Genomic DNA, 16,461 nt, shown 5'->3' on the forward strand with positions numbered 1-16,461 from the left:
CTAAAAATAGCAACAATAACAAAAAAAATCTAAAAAGCTTGCTGATGGTTCTTAAGTCTCTGCTCCTTCATTTCAGTATTCAATTTTAGCAATCTTACTGAGAAAACATGAAATCTGGGGAACGGTTAAATGCTTTTAGGGGCAAATCTACGTAGAATACTTTCGATTGACTGCATGATGTTTAAGTACAGTAGTTGATTTTTAAAGTGTATTATTACTGAGTAAGGGATGTGGCTCAGTGGTAGAGTTCTTGCTTAGTGCATATTAAAAAAAAAATCAGTTTCCATCCCCAGCACCAGGGGAAAAAAAGGGAAAGGAATCACAGCTAGTAGCACATCTGAGAATAGTGTGAGGCAGGGAGGGGAAATGTTTATGAACCTATATAAGGAAATAAGTATCATTCACAAGCAGGAAGTAATCTAGCCTGAATATATGGCTGACTTCAGAGGTCAGGTCTGAATGGCTCAAGAGGAGGGTATGATTGCTATGAGCTAAAGGTTTTCACCCAGATCTCTGGACACTGAATGAGCTGTCATTTGACCCATACTCAGAATGTGGACTTACACATAATAACCAAGGAAGTCATAGAAGACAAATATGCTATTGTATTCTAGACAATAAAAAAATTTAATTGGTTTAGATAACCTTGTTCTAGAGATGGATCTTTTGGGTAAGAAAAAGTGGTAAGATGTAAATGAGTTAAGTTCATCTTCCTTTCCTTTCTTGTTACTTTTTCTCTTTTATCCTGATGCTGGCTGCACTGAAGGCCTTATGCTTGCTTGCTTGCTTGCCTTGCTTGCTCAGCTTGCATTCTACCATTCCAGCTATTCCTCCAGCTCTGCTGTTTTGCTGGTTATTTACGGATTTTCTACCTGGGCTGGCTTTTAAAACTGTGACCCTCTATATCTCGCCTCCTGAGCAGTTGGGATTATAGAGACAAACCACTGGTACTTGGTGAGTCCATTGATTTTTGTCTGTTTTATGCGAACATTTTTTGTTGTTTTTTGTTGTTTTTCTTGATCTGACTTGAAGGAATACAAAGACCTGTACCTATTATATAACTCGTGAATTGAAGTAGAATTGTCATCTGTGGTCATAAGGCAAATTCAGATCCACTTTCAAGTATCTCAAAATGTACTAGGCATTTTATTTCACCTCAAATGTTTTGTACAAGCTATACTCAAGATCTGGTTTTCCATTACATTACCATTTAGTAGAAAAAAGTGAATGTCATTATGGCACTGGATTGGAGAGATTTTCTGGACACTGGTTCCTGTTGTCATAAGGGGTTTGCTTTGTGATAACACTGAACTCCAGCTTAGCCATTACTGTTCAAAAGAATTACCATTGGGAGTAACTAGGCCCTCAAGCAGCAGGGAGCCAAAGCTTACAGAGTCCAATAAAGTCAACCATCCCTGGATTAAGCTCTTTTTATTTCTTTGACTATGTTTACATATTATAATCAGCATTTTAATTCAGGATTTGGGCCCTGTGGCAGCTTTCCAAAGGGCACACATTTCCAAGCAATAAAATAATGAGCATTGTCTTCAACCACTAGTTCCCTGTGCAATGGGAAAACGTATTTATACTAGTAGATACATTAATATTTAATCTCATGTTATCCAGAAGAGGCTCAGAGTGGAAAGCATTGTTCATGCCTATAGATAACACAGGGGTAAAGGGAAAGGAGGTAGTAGTATGTTATCCTGCACTTAAGTGACAAAAGATTTGGGTTTTTTTGGCCAGTCCTGGGCTTGAGCTCAGGGCCTGAGCACTGTCCTTGGACTTTCTCAATGCTCACACTCTAGCACTTGAGCCTCAGCACCACTTCAGCTTTTGTAACTCTATTTTTCTGCCCAAGAATGAACAAAGCATGTTAGGGGGAGAACACATGTATACATTGGTGCCTTGCAAAGATACAAGTTGCTATTCTACAAGACTAACAAAAGATGGTAACTATCAGCACTGAGATAGAAAAGTTGTTTTAAATGTGTTGGGACATGTCAATCTCACCCCAGTCTCTCTTGGCACCTGCTTCTGAGAGAAGTTATGAAAGTAAGCTATTTATGTCAGACACTAGTGTTTAATTCTGCAGAGAACTAACTTCTGGTTACTGGGCTACTAGTACTTTTTTAATTTTGGAAGAGAGGGAACACAAACATGAGAATATCAACTTACTATTTACTGTGTCTGAGTACAGAAACTCTAGAAGAATATTCTGGAGGACAGGAATATTAAAATATGGGAAAGGGTAGGGAACAGGAAGGAGAATTTATTTATCAACATTGAGTTTTGAACTCAACACCTCTTACTAACTAGACAGGTAGTCTACCACTTCAACCATAAACCTACCTCTGAAAGGTTTTTTCTTTTTGTAATAAGCTTAGTTTTTAAAATCATGTGATAGGGTCCGGGAGTTTGGCCTAGTGGTTAAAGTGCTTGCCTAGCATGCACGAAGACCTGGGTTCGATTCCTCGGTACCACATACATAGAAAAAAGCCAGAAGTGGTGCTGAGGCTCAAGTGGTAGAGCTCTAGCCTTGAGAAAGTCCAAGGCAGTGCTCAGGCCCTGAGCTCAAGCCAGGACTGGCAAAAAAAAAAAAAAATCATGTGATAGCCAGGTACGGTGGCTCACACCTAGTACTAAAGTCCATGGGACTTATATCTTCAATTAACCACCAGAAAACCAGAAGTAGTGCTGTGGCTCTATGAGTAGGGCGGTAAGCCTTGAACTGAAGAGCTTAGGGACAGTGCCCAGGCCCAAAGTTCAAGCTTCATGACCAACAAAGAAAAAGAAATCAGAGCTGGGTTCTGATTTCAGGCTCATGCCTGTAATCCCAGCTATTCAAGAGGCTGAGATCTGAGGATCGAGGTTCAAAGCCAGCCTGGGCACAAAAGGACCTGAGACTCTTATCTCCTATTAACCTCTAGAAAATGAGAAGTGGGGCTTGGCTTAAGGTTAAGGAGATAGCCTTGAGCTGAAGAGCTCAGGGACAATGCCCAGGCCCAGGGATAGGGAGGTAGCCTTGAACTGAAGAGCTCAGGGACAGCACCCAGGTGGAGTTCATGACCCACAAAAAAAAACAAAAAAACAAAAAAACAAATAAGTATAAATATACCACCTATTCAAACAAATTCATAATTAAGTTAAATAGGGTGATTTTAAAAAGCAAATAACTAATTGTATAGACAAGATTAAGGTTTAGGATGAATACCAACCTAACCATGGAAATAAACTGAAGGATATGTATGATTATAAACACATTTGTTGAATTTTAATAGTGGCTGAAACTGGGTAATGTTTATTATCATTTTGGTAGGATTAAAATGTTTCCTTACTCCAAATATAATTTTTGAGAAATTCATTAAAAATATTCTATTCTTAAGCCAAGAGATAAGTTTTCACAAAAATGTTTGCTATTAAGGGGTGACATTGTCCAAAAGGAAATGTACTTATTACCTGCCTTATGGAACTGTAACTCACCTGTAAAGAATAACAATTCAAAAGTAGAGGCCATGTATACCAGTCTTTATTAATTGCTTACTTGTGCATTTCACTACCTAGTAGAACATCAATATTTATCAACAATTTATTTTTGCTAGTTCTGGGGCTTGAACTCTGCACCTAGGTGCTGTCCCTAGGCTCCTTTTGCTCTAGGTTAGCACTCTACCACTTGAGCCGTAATGCCACCTGTGGGTTTTTCTGTGATAAACTGGAGGTAAGAGTCTCATAGACTCTGCCTGGATTGGCTTTGAACCATGATCCTCAGATCTTAGCCTCTGAGTACTTAGGCTTACAAGCTTGAGCCACTAGTGCTGTGCTACTTATTTTGATGAAATGGGTAAATATTCATGAAATATTGTGTGGTTTTGAGTCTGTAATAAAATATTAATAAGAAAAGCAATTTCTGCTCTCAAGTTCATCTTCCTAAATCCTGGAAAGTTACACTGCCCCTTTTTTAACAAAAAGCTTTAATAATACTTGTCTTTAATAATAATTAATAAGTTTTAATAATAACTGCTAAAGATTTTCTTCCTCTCGTACTACCAAAGAAATCCATGTTATTGGATTGAAAACTGCCTAGGAGATTGGTAAAGTATACCTCTGCGTGTGTTTATGTGTGAGGGTATTTCTAGAACAGAAGGGCTCTAACCTAATCAGTGGTTTACTCCATAGATGGATTAAAAGTTTGAATAGACTACCAAAAGGTGGTTGAACTGTGGAAATTAGGGCTTAGCTGGAGGAGGTAGGTCATTGAGGGTGTTCCTTTGATGGATATGTCTTGGCTCTTGCTCTTTCCTGTTATTCCTCTTTGCTTCTTGGCAGCAACAAGGTGAGCAGCTTTCCTCTGCCATGCCCTTCATCAAATTTCTGCCTTGCCTCAAACTTAAGAGGAATGGAGCCAGCCAGCTATGGACTAAAACTTCAGAAAGCAGCAGCCAAAACAAATCTGTCTTCCTTTGGATTGTTTCTTTCAGGTATCTGTCACTGTGACATATGTCTGCCTAAATAGCTATCAAGCTCAGAATGAGTTAAGTCATCTGTCCTAGTTAACTAAGTCACACAAGGTGGCTCTGGCCAGTTTCTCTTCTGCAAGAAATCCATATGACCAGAGCAGAATAGCAGTTACCAGCACAGGGACACTGTGATTTTTGGTTCAGAAAAAGAGGTATTTTGGATTATTGGTAAGTTAATTACTTCAGAAAACTCTTGGTATGATGGAGAACAAAGGTGCTGATCAAACTGAATTCTTTGCTGTTTGTTTGTTTGGGGAGATCACATAGCACCATAAAGATCTCATCTAAATGCATGGCTCTGGATTCTCTTTTGAGAATATCTTCAGTCAGAGATTTTTAGTTCTGATGAACTTGGCAAGGACTTAGGAAAACTCTCCTCCTGAATGTAACTAGGGTTCAGTGGAGACTTAGTAAAACATGTGTTCAACATTGCTGTTGTTTCTTCTGACCATTTCAAGAATGGTCAGAAACCACAAAGTATCCTTCACACACTCAATCTCCAATCTTGACAATAGCCCAGTAAGACTACTGCTTCTGTTATACTTGACAAACACAAACAACTAAGGTTTAGGACTTTACATATTGGCCATTTATGGTAGAATCAAAATTCAAATTCATATCTATCTTATTCAGAAAGTCACTTTTTTCCTACCATTAAATGAATTTGGCATAACTTTTAACTTTGGTAGTTTCAACATTAAAAAATTAAATATAGTAACAGTAATAGATACAGATATACTAAAATGTGCCAGGGCAAATTTCAAGTTATTTTTAAAGACTGTCATCTAAAAATGTTTTGCTTCGAAATGTGAAAGTATCAAAATGATAAATATTACATTTTTCTTGCATATGAAAAAAGAATTAGAAATTAGATTATAAACTTAAAAGAAATGTATAACTCTTACCTCCATCCTCAGGTTTCATATCTAATAGTTCATTTATAGGTCCTTCACAGAAGAGGAAAAGAAAAGAATTATGAGTTAGTTTCATTTCATATGGACTTTGAGTAAAATTATTAAAATTGATTATTTTCCTCAAGTAGATTACCTGAACAAGAATCATATGTAGAAGTTTTGTCTATGGCAGATAAAATACTTTTTCTATCTTCTGCTGTAACATAATGTATGTATTTGGTTATCAGTGGCTTAGAGTGGAGCTCATATTCACATAGAATTGCACTGTGGGGTAGATACACTGCTTCAGGACAAGCATGCAGAAGAATATATTTTATTCCAGTTGTTAGCTTTCAATGAAGGTAAAATTAGCCTTTGTGTGGTAGCTATCTCAGAAATTTATATGATGCAGACCCAACAATTCTCCCATACATAAATGTGTGACATAAATCAATGAATATAATGATGTTGATAATAACCTTAGCCTTATGAACTTAGCAAACATGGAAACAGCTAACTATTGAATGAAAGAAAGCAGTTTTGAAAGGATGAATATGACATTCTGGGAAAGGTGAAACTCTGAAAACAGTAAAAAGATCAAGGCCTGTGGGAATGTGGGATGAACAGGTGAAGCACAGGGCAGCGGAGATCAGTGAAAGTATTATCTATGATACTAGAATGGTATACAAACATTTTATATTTTAGTACACATAAAAGACACAACACCAAGAATGAACCCTTAGCTCATTGATTCTAACAAATACACCATACGATGGTGTAGGATGAGACAGAAGAAGAGTTTATTCACATGTGAGCTCAGGAAGTATATGGGAAATCTTTGCCTTGCATTTAATTATGCTGTGAACTAAATCTGCTCTGTGTGTTTTGATGCACACACATATATGCACACCACAGACCAACCTTAAAACTTGGTTCGCTCAATTGTTAAGAGTTTCTGTAGGTCACAGAATAAAATGCAGAGGCCATTTCATTAGATTAGATTCTATCCTGTGTATGTATAAAACAAGGTGGCAGATGTATTTACAATCTTAAAATGTGATTCAAACACTACACCCAATTATACTGTACAGGGAAAGACAAATAGGTCATTTTCTCCTGCAAAGGCATATGTTGTACAAATACATAGAGGTTTGTAACTTGTATATAATTATCAACTAAAGTTTATTCCCCCCCCAAAACTAAATGTATTCTGTCCAACATTTATGATTCACGGTAGGCTCACTGAGGGACACTGTGGGTGCAGGCTTAGATCCATTTAGACAGAACTCTTCCAGGGTTGGTAGTAAGATTGGGGCCAGCCTTTCTACCACTTGCTCCCTTCTTGTGCTCTGCAATGTAGTTCTTCTGGCTTTTGGTTGGTTCTTCCTGGCTGACAAACTTTTGCTTAGGCTGCTTCTTTTGCTATGACAATCTTGTAATAGAACCTGGTTTTAGCTTTCACCTCATCCCTTCAGACAGGTGAAGCCCAGAGCCTTGCACTTCTCCAGAGTAACTTTCTCCAAAGCTGGAGTTACCTGACTGTGTGATTATTAGGCTGCCATCTGCTTCCCCTTTTGACTGTGAGCCTCGTCCTGGAAGGGTCTGAATATATGTATGTCACCACTATCTGTCTGGAACCCAGTGTTGTGCCTGGAAGAGGAAGCCTTCAGTGAACATCTGCTGAACAAATGGGCAAGTCCATGAGTATTGAAGGCTCACACACGCACAGGAGCAGATGACAGGAAGCCAGGCCCTGAAGGCAAATAGTAAGTTGCTTTTGCTTTTCCTGTTGTTTTATTCTCAGTTAAAAGGGTGATATGAGAAAAGCAAATGGATGAGTGGAGTGGGGGAAGTGTCAGGTGGTTTGGTAAAGTAGACAGAAGAGAATGGTAGAGAGGGGAGATTCTAGGACCTGTTTTGTTTAGCCTGCCATCTTGTGAAAAGGCTACCGAAGCACAGAGTTAGGTAGGACAGAGATGGATGTGTCATTAGAAGGGCCTAGCTGAAGAAGGTTCAGAGCACCTGTAAAATGCTCCCCTGAATCTCTGAGGGCCTTGAGTTTGAGGGTCAAAGTTTTGGCATTGTACCACACTAGTGTTACCATGATTTTCATCTAGCCTCATCCTTTATGAGACAAGGAGATAGTGCAAAAGACAAGAGATAGCATAGCAGGAAGCCCTTCTCCTCAAACTGTCCTTTTAATGCTTTGACCCCTTCTCCTAACACAACAGATTGGGGTTCTTCTGAGAGCAGGTAACACTCTTTAAAGGCAGCCTGAGGAACTACCTGTCAAGAGCAGAGAGCCCTACTCATCTCTTCAACAGTGACCAACACTAACCCACAAATCCCTAAGCTCTACACTGTCTGCTGTAATAGCAAAGTGATCTTCCTAAGAATATCTCCACAGCACATGTGGCAGTTAGGACTTGTCAAGGCAGTGGCAGCAGCCTTATAATCTGTTGTGCAAAGAAATAGCTTTCTTCAGATCTTGCTTAGAGCTGCTTCCTGAAAGGTGGCACTGAGGGATAGAGCTTCCATTTTTTTTCTAGCTCAAAATATACAGCATCTCTCAGTAATGCCATGGGGTTTATTGTAGGGTTGACACTATCAATGCTTGAACACTTAAATTTGAAACTGTATAATACAAGTTAATATAGTCTTTTCTCAGCTGCAAATGAAGGAGTTTGTAAAAAAGAAAGAAAGAAAGAAAATGAGTGGACTATTGAGTATAAAATTGTATATCAGAAATGACAAAATATTTGAGATGGAAAAAGATCACAACTTACTCTTAGAACTGGAGGATTCGTTGATTTGGCTTTCATCTTCTAATGAAATTAATCTTAAAATAAAAAGAAAGTTAAGCCACCAAGTTCTGCAAATATTATATTTATGATGTGGTCAGATTTTTTCAGTACAACTATTATTTCAGTTATAACAACACACATCAATATAGAATCATTTGCATGGTATATATTTTCTGGCACCAAGGTCTTCTCTACCTGATACTTGTGAACAAAATTCCTTTAAGTTTTTCTGACATTTAAAATAATCACTACCTTATTGCCTTTTGAGCTTTTGTTGCTGCTCTTGTTTTTCCAGTACTCATATTTGAACTCCCCTACTTTGTGCCTTGTGTTCTCACTTTCTTTGCTCAAGGTTAGCACTATACCATTTGGAACCATACTTCTACTTCCAGATTTTATTTTGGCTAAGCAGACATCAGCGACCCCTGGATTTTTCTGCTCAGGCTGGCTTTGAACTGGGATTCTCAGATATCAGCCTCCTGGGGGACTAGGGTTATCCGTGTGACTCATTGGCTACCAACTTGCCTTTTAACCTTTTTAAAACAATTACTAAAATGCTTGAACTCTGAAATTAAAATGAATTGAGAAACAGATTCCTTTTTGAGTAAAGGTGAGGGTGTTATGTGGATTGCATTAACTCAACTGGTAAAGAGAAGGTGTTGGTCCTCACCCTGGGCTCAGCACAGAACACATAGAGCAGACCCTTAATGTCCATGATCCTGTCCTCCAGCATTCACATACTGAGGAAATGCCAACAGTGAACACGCAGGCTCATGAGCATGAGTTACATACACAGAATATCTAGCGCTGGACCTAGAAGAATTTAGTAGGTGCTTACCAAAGGACAGTTAAGATTATTATTCTTACCTTGAGTAAGTTAAATATATTTCCCTTAAAGAGCCAATCAAATTGGATCCAGATCACATTTTGGAGTTTGTTAGACAATAGGAACTAGTCTTAATTCTGCACTAGAAAAATTTCTAGTATTTGCTTTAAAAAAAAGAGGGAGGGAGAGAGCTAACATTGGTAGCAAATGTTTCTATGGAACAAAAACATATCTGAAAAAATGCATCTGGAATTTTATTTAGAAGTATGGTAACAATGCAAGCCTACTTTCTCATAAAATGGTCATCTAAATTGTGTGATGTGGGGAAAAGTAATGAATGGGGCTAAGGTCGGTGGTGAATTTGCTCTCTTAGGTCAGCCAGTTCAAAGGGCAATTGCATTCCTGTGAGCTATGACATCGCCATAGAGAAATGACACACATTCACCAATTCACATTTCGCACTCCTTCTTGCTGGGATGGAGTGAGGAACCGTGTGCCATCTGTGTTGTAAAGTTCACTGTGGTGTTTCTAATGAGCCAGGCAGCTGCTTTGTTTACACAGAGGTAAGGCTCTTGGAGGTGGGGCAGTCACTTCCTGCACTGGGAGCTGCTCTCTGCTTCACAGAGGACAAAACAGTCTGAGCAGTGAAGACAAAAATGTCACAAGCCACTATTTTTGTAGGATAATAGCTCAGTCCTATGTGCATTACCAAGGCAATTTCCTAAGTCACCAGTTTCTACAAGAAAAGCCAGGGGATTTCTTGTCTAAGACAGCATCTTGTGAGCCAGGAGTGACAACAGGACCAGACAGGATTCATGAATCCACAAATCTGCGGCTGAGACAAGAGACAGGGAACCGGGCACTGTGGGGATAGTGTGGGAACTTTTTAGGCCACCAGCCATGGGTTTCAGGTGGGATGGGGGCTCAGTGTGGAGCACTAGTCTGGACTTGGCCAGTGAGGATGGAGGAAGCCATTCCATGAGCAGAGACCTGGGACTTACTGGCTAGGCTCCTGCACTGCTGCTTCTGTGCTTTCCTGCCGGTTAATCTTCCTTTCTTCTTTCCCAACTAGAGTCTTCATGGGGTCTTGTAAGCTCTTGATGGTGAGTCATAAGTGATGAAAACAGAAGATAAAGACAAAAAGAAGAAAAGAAAAATGGGGAGAGGGAGAGAAAAGTTACCAATAAAAATCATATTAAGTGAAGCATACCAGGCCCAAAGAAACATAGACTCTGTAGACTCTAAAATTTAGTATACATCTAGGATTCTCTTAGCAGAGGAGTGCAATAGCTAAAAAGCTTATGTGCATGTGGCCATATAGGAAGAGGCCAAGCGAAACTCCAGGATAGGAAAACAAGAGTCATCCTTGTGGTTGATGTTGTTTTTAATGTACTATGTGGAGTTTTTTTTTTACTCCTTTCTCTTTTTCTGTTTTTCTTTCCCTTATGGTTTAGCCTTTGTTCTTGCTGTATCTGACTTTGGTCCCTGATGTATTGTATATACATTTATTTGACTCAGGAAGGGAAGGGGAAAAGCAAGATGATAAGATGATGAGACAAAGGATGAAGGATGAATCAGAGTAACTGTGAGATTCACAAGACAATATGTCGGAAATGAGCTCTACAACTTGGGAGGCAATAGGGGGAGGGAAAGTGGGAGTAAAACATGGGAATGGGTAACAATGCTCAAAAAGTAATGCACTCAGTACCTAATGAATATTACTGTAACCCCTCTATACATCACCCTGATAATATATTTTAAAAAATGAAGCAAATAACTCCCCCCGCCAAACAAGTGGACAGAAATGCAATTTACTACTGCAAAGCAACAATGTTCTCAGGGCCATCCAAGAAATACTAGCTTATAAAGGAGAGTGGATTTGCCACTAGATTTATGTTTTCCCTCCTGTGATAAGTTGTGCAAAAGAAGGCCTTTTGGCTATTGCTAGCTTTATTTTCCAACTTCAACCATCAGCTAAGATAAACATTCTGTTCTGCTTGCAGCCCACACACTGACAAGAGGAGAAGCTTCCTCTGCCACTAAAGATGAGGCAATTCCATTTTATTTTTAATTTTGTTTGCTATTTTGCAATTTAAAAACTACTTTCACAAAATAACAGAAAACAAAACCTTTTTTTAAACCCAAAATAGTCTTAGCATATTCTGACAACTTAACTCCCACAAATGAGCAGAGCAGGTGCATCTAAATATTTCTAGATTGAAAACAGGTGAGTCTTTTTTAAGCGACATTATTTGTTGAAGTTACTGTTTTCAAGATTTATTAAATATTTTAAGACATTATTCTTTGAAAGCAAGTTTCTACAAACTGTATATTACTAACAAAGACCTAGAAAAAAAAGAAAAAATATTTCTTTAACAGCTGGAGAAGTATAATGAGTTACACACACATCCCTATTTCTGGCCCTAATTAAAATACATATTTATAAAAGCAAAGGAAGCATCTCAAGATACTTATCCTTATTTTATTCTCAGAACTACTAAAATCCAGATTTTCATCCTGTCCACCTCCTTCATGTGGTTTTCTTCCCTCTCATGATCATAGGCAGATCTCTTGGCCAATTCAGATTGATTAGTAATGGCTGGGTAAGGCCAGAGAGAGGATGGTTCGAGGCTGTGTTCACATTGAGCAGGCTCTGGCTGACTTTGGAGTCTGCCATGGATACCAGATGGACAGTGGCCTGCCCCTGCTAACTGCCAGACTGATTTCAGGCTGTACTGAGCAAAATTTTCCCAAAACACCCATTCTTTAAAAAATTATAATCGTCCCTTATTTGTTTCCACCTCTAATCTACAAATTCATCTATCTTTAAGGAAAGATATTCTGAAATATGATTTTCAGTCTGAAATGTCTCTTTAGTCTCCTCAAAAATCCTGTCTTTTCAAAGCACAGATCACTTACCACAGTTTTTCATACTGCTTTACTAAGCATGCCAAATTCAATCAATTCCTTCAAACTCCAAGTAACATTTTACAGTCTCATTAATACCTAGTCATATCTATCTTCTTATTATTTTCCTTTCAAAATAATTTTTTAACAACAGAACCATATGAAAAATGGTGGAAAAATACAAAAGGTATCATAATTCAATTTCCGTAGAATGATTCTTTTTATATAGTTCTTTCTTAAGCTCAAGCTATTGGTAGAAATTGAATTAGTCTATCTATATATTTTATAGACATTTTTTTTTTTGCCAGTCTTGAACTCAGGGCCCTAGCACTGTCCTTAAGCTTCTTTTGCTCAAGGCTAGCATTCTACCATTTGAGCCACAAGTCATTTCCGGCTTTTTCTGTTTATGTGATACTGAGGAATCAGATCCAGGACTTCATGCATCTAGGTAAGCATTCTACCACAGTCACAGTGTATTTCTTCTTCTTCTTCCTCCTCCTCCTCCTTCCTCCTCCTCCTCCTCCTGCTCCTGCTCCTTTTCCTCCTCTCCTTCTCCTCCTGCTCCTGCTCCTGTTCCTCCTCCTTCTCCTCCCTCTTTCTCCTTTTTTTTTTTTGGCCAGTCCTAGGGCTTGAACTCAGGACCTCTACTGTGTCTCTGAACCCTCTGTGCTTGCACTCTACCACTTGAGCCACAGAGCTACTTCTGGCCTTTTCTGAGTAGTTTGTTGGAAATAAGTGTCTCGTGGACTTTCCTGCCCAGGTGGCATTAAACTGCCATCCCCAGATCTCAGTTTCCAGAACAGCTAGGGTTATAGGCATGAGCCACCCGTGCCCAGCTTCTGTATTTCTTCTTACACAACAGAATTTGCATAGGTTCTCATAATCAGATTATTAGACTTGGCAGTATAGAATGATTGTATGTCTTGAGCATTTAATATTAAATTAAAATGTTGAATTAATTATTGGCAAATGAATACACCAATATACTAAAGGAGGATCAAGTTTTTCTCTGTGAGTACATATCCCTGGATTAGACTTCTGAAACATTTTAATTAAAGCCTATCTATAAGGCACAGCTATAATTTTTTTTCTGCCAGTCCCAGCTTTGAACTTAGGGCCTGAGCACTGCTCTTGGGCTACAGATCCACTACTTGAGCCACAGCACCACTTCTAGCTTTTTCTATGTATGTGGTACCGAGGAAATGAACCCAGGTCTTCATGCATGCTAGGTAAGTGCTCTACCACTAGGCCACACTACCCACCCAATGCTATCATTTTTTTCATTGCTATCATTTTTAATGACACCCTACTTTGTTAGTATAGTCATTCAGCTAATACTCCTTGAGCACCAACCAAGTGTCAAGCACTGCTTTGGATAGTTCAGAGACAGTAGTTAATAAGATGGACAGAATTATCGGCTCTTGATGAGCCTAGATAGGTCATTTAAATAAGAGATATTGGGCCATTGCCTCATTGAACAGGATGTCTTCTCTTGAAAGTGACACTTCAACTGAGAACTGATAAGGAGTCAGCCTTGTGTAGTTCCCACAGAGGAGCACACCCTCACTGCAAAGGCCCAAAGGTGGGAACAATGTGGTTTATTTGATGCCCTGTGGTATGGTAGGCCAGAATTTAGGTCTTATGAGATGGGATTAAAAAGGTCAGCAGCATCACACAGGGAGAACATTCCTTTTCTCAGTAAACATTGTTTACTGAGTAAACATTTTGCCCCATTTGCTTCATTACACTCTTTTGCTGTCTCTGTCTCTAATGCATAAAAGCTAAAGGTTATACATGATAGTCAGCTTGTATCCTAGGCTAGAAGCAAAAATGCTACCTAGGACACTCTTAGAACAAATGGGACAAAGGTATTTGGATTGCAGATAATCATGATTCTTTTTATATATCTCAAAGCATCAGGTACAAAGGAAAGGAGGGAGAGAGAGGAGAGAGATTAAGAGTGTATACTCGTGATCAGTTCATCAGATGTCAAGAACATACTCTTGATAATAGATCTGCCAATCACAGTATAATATTCACACACACAGACACTACAGAATTCTTATTCTCCTTAGAGTGGTCCAATTCTGATCAGGGGAAAGCCAGGAGTATTTGCGGTGGCCAATGTTCTGATGAATCTCAGGATTTACTTTTAGATTCTGTGACACTAGTCCAGGCCTCCTGGTTCAATGATCTTCTCATTGTGTTTCATTTTTGTAAGTCAACCCTAGGCAGGGCTAGGACTTGTCTGCTTTGGAGGCTGCATCAAGCTGCCACAGCCTTTGCCTAAGGCCCCAAGATGCCCTTGACAGTTTCATGGTTATCATACTTGCTGTCTCCAGTCCGACCGCCCCTCCTGACCACACTTGAGCAGCTCTCAGACAATTCCTTTGTAATGTAAACCACTCATTCCTTCTTTTCAAGCCCTTTGGCAGTTGGGCCATTAGCAGGGGCTCAATTGTTGGTTCCCTGTCACCACCATCACAGTTAAGACACTATTGTGTTTGCCCAACAGAATAGTTGCAGTTCCAGTTGCTACTTTAATTTATTATTAATAAGTCCTCTGAATCACTCCTCTTCCTACATCATCATTGTTCCTATAACAACTTGGTTTCTGCAGCTCAAGAGGTGCTCAATATTTGGTTGATAAACCAATGTACATAGGTTAAACTAAAAAAAAAAAGATTTCTTTGACTAGGAAATTAAAAGGCTCAAGGGAATAATATGGAAGGGATTTTAAAGCCTCAAACAAAATTAATATGAGCATGTAAGCTTATTTATTAAATATTACTCTTCTGAACCAAGGAGAATCTATGTATGTTCACATACACAGTAGCTTCGCTGAGATATACACCTCATAAAATCCAAACATTTCTAGAATATACACATAAATAATTTATAGCATATTCACTGACTTATACAACCTTTACTGTGATAAATTTTAGGACATTTTCAAGGATCATCTCTTCAAGCAAAAGTTTTTAGATCAAATTTAACAAGGCTATATTCTCTTCTAAACAGAAAGAAGAAGAGAAACTTCACACATGGAACTTGTTTCTTTCAGAAGATGGTATATACTGCAGACATAAGCAGGGTAAAGAGAATGCTGGAAGGTCGGGGATGGCAAATCATGTTCCCTGTCTTTCCAGGAAATTGGTTCCTGGGTGTGACAGTCAGATACAGGACATTCTGTGGGGTGGACAGCATTCTCCCTCAAAGCTTTATGGGCTGGGGGTAGGGGGTAGAGGTGAATTCTTCAGATTATTTTGAAGTCCACCAGTCATCTGAAAGCACTTAATCCTACATCATCCGGTAAAAGTCAGAGGTGGCATTATTTTCTGTGTGACTTAAACACCTGTTCAGACATGAATAGAAGAGGTCTGGGGCTTCTGTACCAAAGCAACACCCATCAGTTGGAAGCATTTCCAGTCACTGGTTGATGGAAGCCACATTTGAATCCCGGCCCAGATAAGAAAAGTCTAAAGCATTCTGTTTGGAAAACCCAAGCCCTCTTGATTCTGTATTAAAATTGACTGCAAAGAGCACTATTGCAGCAGCAGAAAACACATGGCATCATTAAGACAGAAAGGTTCTCTATGGAGTACAAGAGTGTTTTTAAGCTAAATAATTTCTCTCTATAAAGGCTGCAAAAATATGCTAATAGTTTCCATCAATGTATAAATGGTTTCAGGAACCAAACACACAACATATAAGATCAGCCTGACAGAGGAAACTGCAGACCCAGCTTGCAGAAGTGTCTTAGAACGGAAACAGCTTAATATAATAAAGGGAGTTACTACTTCCTGTATTAGGAAAATAAAAGCAACAGCAACATGCATCTGAATGAAAGCTCAGCAAAACACATTTCTCAGACAAAAGGCCAGCAGCCAATGTTAATAAACCTAAATTTAATGTCTAACTCAGACAACTGAGTAACATTTCCTCTAATCTTTAATTAGGACACTTAATTTTCTTATGCTACTTTCCATTAATTACACTGTATGTATACAAGGGTGCCAAATAATTGTCCACAGAAAGAAATGAAAGTGCTTAAAATAGCCAGGCATGGTTCAAAGTTGCTGAACTCAGTTGGATGTGTATATGTTTGTGTTTATATAATTAATAGCACATGAGAAATAAAAAGCAGAGGCCATAATGTGCACCAGCCAGGCAATTCATGGACATTTAGCACATACATCCTTCTCACCGCTGCAAGGCACTCAGATATGTACAGAGACACCATATAAGAAATGCTATTGGGCTGGGAGTTTGGCCTAGTGGTAGAGTGCTTGCCTAGCATGCACGAAGACCTAGGTTCTATTCTTCAGTACACATACATAGAAAAAGCCAGAAGTGGTGCTGTGGCTCAAGTGGTAAAGCTCTAGCCTTGAGAATACCCAAGGATAGTGCTCAGGCCCTGGACTTAAGCCCAGGACTGGCAAAAAAATAAAATAAAAAGGAAATGCTATTTATGTAGGACTAGAAGTGACCTTGAACTGTGCTATAAACAAAAA

General features: G+C 38.9%; 1 protein-coding gene across 7 annotated transcripts in view; it reads right to left on the reverse strand.

The window, feature by feature from the left end:
• Ica1 (islet cell autoantigen 1) overlaps window positions 1-16,461 on the reverse strand; it is a 142,877-nt gene that overhangs the window by 19,065 nt on the left and 107,351 nt on the right. For 5 of the 7 annotated variants that reach the window (XR_016535538.1, XM_090333162.1, XM_090333163.1 and 2 more), the window contains 4 exons: window positions 10,042-10,136; window positions 8,197-8,249; window positions 5,565-5,627; window positions 5,423-5,464 (listed from right to left, as the gene is read on the reverse strand). Coding sequence is in view for 6 of the 7 variants with exons in the window: in XM_090333162.1 (XP_090189288.1) it covers window positions 5,423-5,464; window positions 5,565-5,627; window positions 8,197-8,249; window positions 10,042-10,136 (253 nt within the window). In the remaining variant the exon portion in view is untranslated. The remainder of the gene's footprint in view (window positions 1-5,422; window positions 5,465-5,564; window positions 5,628-8,196; window positions 8,250-10,041; window positions 10,137-16,461) is intronic. The other 2 variants (XM_090333165.1, XM_090333167.1) reach the window with 1 other exon arrangement.

This window comes from Megascapheus bottae, chromosome 5, assembly GCF_031878675.1.
Source record: "Megascapheus bottae isolate mThoBot1 chromosome 5, mThoBot2.hap1, whole genome shotgun sequence".
NCBI classification, from domain to species: domain Eukaryota; kingdom Metazoa; phylum Chordata; class Mammalia; order Rodentia; family Geomyidae; genus Megascapheus; species Megascapheus bottae.